This window comes from Malaclemys terrapin, chromosome 9 (genome assembly GCF_027887155.1).
Source record: "Malaclemys terrapin pileata isolate rMalTer1 chromosome 9, rMalTer1.hap1, whole genome shotgun sequence".
Taxonomy (NCBI): domain Eukaryota; kingdom Metazoa; phylum Chordata; order Testudines; family Emydidae; genus Malaclemys; species Malaclemys terrapin.
In genome coordinates, this window is record NC_071513.1 from 29,275,411 (window position 1) to 29,284,268 (window position 8,858).

Consider the following 8,858-nt stretch of genomic DNA (forward strand, 5'->3'; position numbering starts at 1 on the left):
ATGATTTGATTCTATTGATAAAAGTACATTTTGAGAAAGTAGATTGAGTAGTAGGTGACTTAATCCTTTAGTTATAGACATGAAGGATGGCGGGTAGCTGAACTTCAAGTAGTTAGTAATATTTGGATTTATGTCCATCTCAACTTTTAACTAGCAAGAGACAAAATCTCACAAATATGCTTGCCTGGATAATAACTGACCCCAAAAACTCACAGCCAAACTAAAACACATTTGATAAGAATAATAGCTGTTATTATTAGTAATAGATATTTTGGACAGTAGAGAATTTGAAAATCTCAGAAGAATTAAAATATCAGGTCCTGGGTTTGTTTTTTAAATTATATTAGCTATGTCTTATGTTTTTACTTTTTGATCAATCTATACCTTCTAGGCTTAATAGTTTACAATAGAATAAATATCAGATACTTTGTAATTACTTAACGAGTCTGCTTCCAGTGTGATTCATTTTACAACCATGTTTGTCCTTCATTTACTAAGTTTTGATAATAAAATTGAATACTGGACTTTACTAAAATAGACTAAGATATAAAAGGAAAAGGAACCATCTGTATAACTGCTTTTATAATAGTAGTTCCATAGGATCTTACATATTGAATATGTGAGGAAAACTTGCTAGAGATCACTTCTTGAGTCTTAACAAAATTTGTGTGTGAACCTCACTGTCCTTTTTTTATTTTTACAGTGGATGATGTTGGAGAAAAATTAGATCATATTGGAAGCACACCTTTAAAAATCAGCACTGAGGTTTCACACGATGATGTTTCTAAAGACGACGGGTTTGGTTCAGAAGTTATAAAAGTGTATATATTTAAAGCTGAAGCTGAGGATGACGTGGAAATAGGCAAGTTCTTACGTTCTGTTTATTGATTCAGTAGTTTGAAAATGTTTGTTAGTTTTGTGTTCTTTAATAAAATCCACTGTTTTGCAGTATGTGAAATAACATTTTTGTAATGGTCTGTTGGGTATGTCAACCCATTTTAACTATTCCTTTCTCAAGGAAGAATCTCAAGTCTGTTTTTTGCCAGCACAATATTCAAAACACGCTTAAAATAGAAGCTTTGGGGGACACATAATATTTCTGTTCATATTTAACACATTGTTAGCATGCAAAAACTAACACCGTTTATGCCTATGATATCACCCGAATAGTACTATCCAACTGTTCAGCCCTGATTTTTGTCAGGATACTGGTGAGAAAGGAGGGTTTTGTCTATTGTGCCACTAATGAGTAACAAATTTGAAATTTATAATGGCAAGAAAATATTTATTTCAAAGCATTTAATCAGGGTTTTACTGAATGTCTGTCTAAAACAGAAAAAAAATACTGATATAGAACATTTTTCTAATTTAATTCTCATGAGATGATAATCTAGATTATCTTGTTTACATTGACTGTGGTTTTCTTTTTCAAGGAGGAACAGAAATTGTCACAGAGAGTGACTTCCACAATGGACATTCTGTAGCTGGAGTAATTGAGCAGGGAGGTGTAGGCAGAATGCAGCGAGAGAAGATGGTTTACATGGCTGTTAAGGACTCTTCTCAGGAAGATGAAGATATTAGTAAGAATTCTTTTTTTTAAAAAAGTACATTTAAAAAATAGTACCAGAAATGAAAACTGTGTGCATAATATTGGTCACTTTCTAAAAGGAATTTTTTCATGTTTGTGAATGATTGTTCTCAGATTTCAACTAGTAGAAATCATATCTTGTCTTGCCCACAAATAAGAGTAGCCTATAATTATTATAAAATACATATTGTGCCTATCTTATACAAGCAGTTGATTATTTGTATTGAATTTAATGTGATCATTGATTGAGTCAATGAATAAGTAATTGATTTTTGCAACTTGCTAATTTTTCAGTTTGCCTAACAAACTAACTTGCTAAAATCTTTTTTACCTCATTTAAACAGCTTTATTATTGAAAGTGTCAAGACCATTTTAGATCACTTTTTACATTTTATTAAGTAGAGCAGAACTTATTCTGGCAAAGTGGCAAAGAACCATCAACAGTTACACATTTACAAGGTCCTTTTGGTTGATAGTTATTTTTCCTATCTCCAGTTTAGCAATGTATATGGATAAAGCAACATAACCCTGTACAAATATTTTGGGTAGGGAAGAGAATTGTTCAGTGGGTATCACTACTAATCAGAATAATCATATGAAAATAAGCAAAGGAAAATTTAGGCTGAACATACAGTAACATTAATTCAAGAATCACAACTTCTCCTCCTTAAATGTAGGTTGTGCTGAAATAGCAGATGAAGTTTATATGGAAGTCATTGTAGGTGAAGAGGAAGCAACATCACTTCCTGACACACAACTTGAAGACACCGGTGTGAATAAAACTTTTGTTCCTGTTGCTTGGGCTGCTGCTTATGGTAGGATGCTAGATTCTTCTTTTCCTGGGAATCCCCTCCTCTTATTTTTCCCCTAACTTAGCTCCAAAATCTTTTAGAACATGATCTTCCTACTTCTCAGCTCTGTCTAAGGAGAGTTGTAAACAGCTGTCTCTGGAGCCAGTCATTAACTTACAAGAGTTACACATTGGGGTTGCTCAAAGTGATATTTCAGCAGCTGTGCATACTTTCTCCAGAATGCCCTCAGACTCTTCCAACTAAGGAATGAACGAAAATGCTAGTCCCAAACTCTAGCGTTTTGTTTCACTAGCCTGCCAGACAGCCCTTAAATTATTTTAATATCTGTTTTTTCTTAATCATAAAAAATACCTTGCTTAGTGTTGGGTTTTATACAAGGAAAAGCATAGTAGTTTGTAAGGTTTTGATACTGTTGTTCCAGGTACTAGTTCAGGGATGTCTAGCATGCAAATTTCCCTTGCATATCTTGAAGTCAGCTACTGAGCATTATAGAATCTTGCATAAGCTAAAGGAATTTGTTTAATATACATGAAGCTGGCTGGTGAAAGGTTCACACAAGTTTTATCTTAGAAAAGGAAAATGAGTGTGAGAAAATAAGCTTAGGGTTTGTCATGCAGACCTCTTCCTCTCTCAGTCCTAGGCCATGTCTGCACTAGAGAGTTTAGAGTGGCGCAGCTGTACCAGTGCAGCTGTGCCACTGTAAGATCTCTAGTGTAGCCAGTTTATGCCAATGGAAGAAAGTTCTCCTGTCGACATAATTAATCCACCCCCAACAAGTGTCGGCAGGAGAAGCTCTTCTGCAGACATAGTGCTGTCCACACTGGCACTTACGTCTGTGTAACCAGTGTCGCTCGGGATGGCGGGGGTTATTCACACGGGCTGAGCGACATAAGTGGTAATATAGACTTAGCCTTACACTTCATAATCAAACTCTTCACCCTCTGACAGAAAACAAATTGTATGTTTTTTTTTTGGTGTTTTTTTTAAAGTCTTTTGTATGTCTAAATAAGTTGATCTTCATTGAATAGGATGAACATTTTATTAGGACGTTTTAATGGTGCAAATTCTATTAATATCATATATATTTACTATACTGTAGGTTTTTAACTTATAAATACATCATATTTAAGGGAATATCCTCTCAGATCATCTCTGAGTCATGAAAGAGAGAGTCAGTTGTTTAAGGACGGAGTTCTAACTGGAGTTGGCTGGAAAATGGAAATCCCTTCCTGTGGAAAAACTTTGCAATTTTGAATTTTTTTCCATGCTGAATCAGGATGAAAAGTTAAAACTGCTTTAATAAAAATAATAAAAAAAAAGTGGGAAGGGATGAAAAATTCCATTTTGAAACAACAACAAACATTTTCTACTTGCGGGCAACTCGCTTGGAAGACTCTTGTTAATTTAACTTTCTCCCTGCAGGCTGAAAATGAAATTGATGAGCATTCCAGGCAGGCAGCCAGAAGAGCCATCAATTTTTTTGTGGAAAAATTTGAATGTTGTGAAAAGGGCATTTCCATTTCCAAAATTAATCTGACAGAAAAGTCCTGACCAGATATACTTCTAACCCCATTAGCTGGCAGACAAAACTGTGTTTGAACCACAGAGTCCAAAAGCATAGCAAAAACTTTTTCAGTCCAGAATGAGAAAATGAGAATACTGCTAAGATGTAGCCCATGTCATCCCATAGAGCTTCAGCATTCTTCGTGCAAGTGCTGAATGACCACTGTATCAAGACATGGTAAAGTAGTCCAAAATTTATCATGCACCAAGTTCTTGATAGGGAAGTAAGATCTTTGAACTTGCTCTCATCAAAAGAGAATCGCGGAACTTGGTTATTTTGTACTAGGTGGTGTTTACCAGAACCTAAGAAGAAAGCAAGTTTGTACAGGTATATGTACAATATGGTCATTGTCTGGTTTGGCATCTCTGTAGAGAGTGGTCAGGATGGTGAGGACTCTGCAGTAAATAAAGTTTGCTAGCTAGCTAGCTGTTCTCTCACACAAGTTTCAAACCATCATTGTCAAATACAATTTCAGTTTATGAATTAGTAAAATATTGTGTTCTATAGGAGATGAAAGAAGACTGCCCAGAAGGTATGAAGACTGTCAAGCAGCAGGTGAGAACATATAATTACATTTGATGCAAGAGCTACATTTGCTTTCATATTTTTTTGAAAAAAACACAGTTGTATATCAGATTTTCCACTAAGAAATTCATGACTGTCTCCCTTATTTCATGGAATATTGACAAATTCCTGATCCACAGCTGTCCTGATCAGTGAATGCTACCAAACTTTTCAGAATGCATATGTGTAAGGGTTCTATACACTTGGAACTAATTTCTTCAAGGAATTGCAGTTACATAAACATTGTAGAAATAAGAACAATCCTAAATGCAACAGAGGCCCTCAGAAATGTACATCAGTATCTTTTAGTATAGTTTTGGGTGATCAGGGAAGGGAAAATGAGGCCACTGGGGAGTAAAGGACTACTAGGTTGAAGGAAAGAACAGGCATAATTAGCTGAAAGTTAAGGGTTTGGGAGTGGAGGAAACAAAGGTCCATAATGAGTCCAAATTTAATGAAATTCTTATATAAGGCCTTATCAATAGCTATGGTAACTATTGACCCTTTGAAAAAAAGCTTGCCCATTCCTTTCTACAGTGAACATTTATTTTTAAGGTAATGTAAAGTGACTTGCTCCCATGTGAATCCAGTCATCTAGTCCCAAAGAAAAAACTTGCTTATAGTTTTTATGGTGTCTGATCTTTGTATTCAGGAAATAACTTGGATACACGATTAGAAAACAAAAATGGTAATGCAGCACAGTACCTGCAAATCTGTGATAGCATTAACACAAATAGAGCGCTTAAACAAAAAGCCAAGAAGAGGAGGAGGGGAGAAACCAGGCAGTGGCAAACAGGTAGAATATTTTTCATTGTTTATTGTATTGGTTTATATGGAAAGATCCTTTTTCCTGCAACTATTTAAAAAAAAAAAAAACACCTACCACCACTGAAATTGTGTAGTGCAACTGTTCTAAAACTGTTGTCCCTGGAGAATTTGCTCATGGTCCACAGATTGCTGACTGGTACATCATGCTGACTCTCTTAATTTCCAGCTGGCAAATTGCATTAAAAGACATCTAAAATACATTTTTTCTAATATTACTTATCCACATAAACAATTCCTGTAGTTGTCACGGGGATGTTATGTGATCATGAATGGGAGGCGAGATATACACAATTGGGAATGGGAGAAAGGTTGATTAACAAGGCAATCTCTCCATTAATTTGTGGTCCATTCAGTAAACAAGTGCCACCAGTGCCCATGCATTGGGGGTTTATGCCTTACTTCAGTCAACTCTTTTAACAGTATTTAAAATTGTAGATATCTGGGATTTGGTTGTTTAAAGCTACTAAACTATTTGCTCTATCTGTGAAGTTCAAGTAAATGTTCTTGAACAGTTCTTTTTAATTCAGCAGTTTTATCAGTTTTCTTCATAACGTCTTCTGTTTGTTTGAAAACAGCTGTTATAATAGGTCCTGATGGACAGCCCTTAACTGTCTACCCTTGTCACATATGTGGGAAAAAATTTAAATCCAGAGGATTCCTGAAAAGGCATATGAAGAACCACCCAGATCATATGATTAAGAAGAAATACCAGTGTACGGACTGTGACTTTACAACTAACAAAAAAGTAAGTTTCCACAACCATCTGGAAAGCCATAAACTTATAAATAAAGTTGACAAAACCCATGAGTTTACAGAATATACAAGGAGATACAGAGAGGCAAGCCCATTGAGTTCTAATAAACTGATATTGAGGGACAAGGAGCCTAAACTACACAAGTGCAAATACTGTGACTATGAGACTGCAGAACAGGGACTGCTGAATAGACATCTGCTTGCAGTTCACAGCAAGAATTTTCCTCATGTTTGTGTTGAGTGTGGGAAAGGATTCCGTCATCCATCTGAGCTTAAAAAGCATATGAGGACCCACACAGGGGAAAAGCCATACCAGTGTCAGCACTGTGTCTTCAGATGTGCTGATCAATCTAATCTGAAAACACACATAAAAACCAAACATGGGACTGATTTACCATTTAAATGTGAGCATTGTCCCCAAGCATTCACAGATGAAAAAGAACTTCTTCAGCACACAGAGTTATTTCAAGGACATAAGACTCATCAGTGTCCACATTGTGACCATAAGAGCACCAACTCAAGCGACCTGAAACGACACATTATTTCAGTTCACACGAAGGACTTTCCCCACAAATGTGAGGTGTGCGAAAAAGGCTTCCATCGTCCATCTGAGCTCAAAAAGCATAGTGAAACCCACAAAGGTAAAAAGATACATCAGTGTAGGCACTGTGACTTTAAAACTTCAGATCCTTTTGTACTTAGTGGGCATATCCTCTCAGTTCACACCAAGGACCTGCCTTTTAAATGCAAAAGGTGCAAGAGAGGATTTAGGCAGCAAAACGAACTTAAGAAGCACATGAAGACCCACAGTGGAAGAAAAGTGTATCAGTGCCAGTATTGTGAATATAGCACTACGGATGCATCAGGCTTTAAACGGCATGTAATATCAATACACACAAAAGACTATCCACACAGGTGTGAATACTGCAAAAAGGGATTCCGTAGACCGTCAGAAAAAAATCAACATATAATGAGGCATCACAAAGAGGCCATAATGTAATATATGATGTTGAGAAGGAAGCAATTTAGAAACTGTGATATGCTAATTGGGGAAAAAAATCTCATGAACTGTTTCTCCTGGTTTCAAAGCTTGATATTAAATCATAACTTTACATTCTTTGTATTAAAAGTCTTAAAAGTATTAAGGTTGACAGGGATCTCATAGTCCTATGATTGTGGCTTATCAGAACCTAAAGAGCACTATAGAATGCAGAAAGATGGATGAATGTCTGAAAGGTTGCAGAAGGATTGCTGAATGTCTTCTATTAATAGTATTATACATTGTTAAGCTACAGAAGGGAAAATGAAGACGATTGTGTTATCCATTTCATCAGTAACAGCATTTGTCTCCAATATGAAAACTGTTCAGTTGTGGTGGGGTTATTTACAAACTTTTTGTCAAGGCAACCAATTCAAACTTCTTATTCAGTTTTGAAAAGAATATAAGTCAATCAGTTGGTCATTATGTTTTTAAATTGTGCCTGGAAATTGTATTCCAGAATCCGTCAAATTTGGGGGTTTCTCCCCCCCCCCTTTTTTTTTTTTTAACATTTCATTGGGAAACCTTTTTGTTTCCTTTATTAGTCTAGGTTCAGTGAGTAATTTTTTAAAACTATTTTCAGAGCTGCTAACCTATTTTATGGCAGGATACGATGTTAAAAATATTGCATTATGTTATGAGCTCAAAGGTGGTGTTCCGGTGCTAGGGTTAAAAATATGTATGTATATAATTTCCCTTTTTTATCTGAAACTGCAGTTGAATGTTCAGTATGGCACATGACAAATACCTTTGAATCTGTCATTTTTTTAAAAGGAAAAAATGAATGCAGCTGATAGTGTTGTCTCAACACTGTTTTGTTTTGTTTTTTCTTGCTACTTTAAGATCTTCTCTAAAAAGAGTATTAAAAAAGATTCAAAGAACACAATAGTTTTTTTGAATTAAAATACAAAATACTTAGAGGTTCTTTAGGGCAGTATTTATAACAGGTATGGCTAGTCTAGTCCTACCTGCTAATATAAAATTTTCAGTATAGACATAAAATTGCACCTTTTAATCAATTCTTTAAAAATCTCTACCATACTATAAACATGCATTTTCAATCTGTAAGAAAGTATATATGCAGTATTTAACCAGAAAAATATGCTGCCACTAGAGTTTGGAGGTGGATCTTCAGTTTACAGTGTATACATTTAAAATATGCATCCCTTTAAACAATGCTTTGTGTTAGCATGCTGCAAATCAAATGGCGCTTAATATAACAAGCTGGTCTAGGGCTATTTAATGAAAAACCTGTTCATAAATGTTATGCATATAATGTGTACTTTTTTACTTTTAGTTGCTTCATGTTTGCACACAGCTGTTTACATGATAAATTGTAACTTTACTTCATGCTATATTGTGGCTTTGTGTTTCAGATAATGTTCATATTTTGTTTTTGCACCAGATGAGAATCAGTTCCTTGAGAATAAATTTTTTTTATATTTCTAAACTTCAGAAAGCTAAATTGGGAAATCTCTTAGAAAAATAAGTGTTTTATGTGGCTGTAAAAAATGATGTACACGCTGTAAAATAAGATTGTCACTGTTACGTGGGATTATTATTTCTAAATGTGTTACTCATCGTAATGAGCATACAATAAAATGCATCTCTTGCACTCCAAGTTTCTTTGGAGTCTTTGTTTCTCATTTATGCTGATTCTGGGAATGTTCTCCTTGGCTGAAAATGTGCCTAATATTTTAATTTCATCGT

At 35.1% G+C, this 8,858-nt stretch overlaps 1 protein-coding gene across 9 annotated transcripts in view; it reads left to right on the forward strand.

The window, feature by feature from the left end:
- ZNF711 (zinc finger protein 711) overlaps nt 1-8,769 on the forward strand; it is a 37,616-nt gene extending 28,847 nt beyond the window's left edge. For 8 of the 9 annotated variants that reach the window (XM_054039532.1, XM_054039536.1, XM_054039535.1 and 5 more), the window contains 6 exons: nt 704-862; nt 1,434-1,580; nt 2,266-2,403; nt 4,472-4,519; nt 5,181-5,324; nt 5,932-8,769. In XM_054039532.1, the coding sequence (XP_053895507.1) occupies nt 704-862; nt 1,434-1,580; nt 2,266-2,403; nt 4,472-4,519; nt 5,181-5,324; nt 5,932-7,109 (1,814 nt within the window). In that variant the 3' untranslated portion in view covers nt 7,110-8,769. The remainder of the gene's footprint in view (nt 1-703; nt 863-1,433; nt 1,581-2,265; nt 2,404-4,471; nt 4,520-5,180; nt 5,325-5,931) is intronic. The other variant, XM_054039534.1, reaches the window with a different exon arrangement.
- Nucleotides 8,770-8,858: the final 89 nt, after the last annotated feature.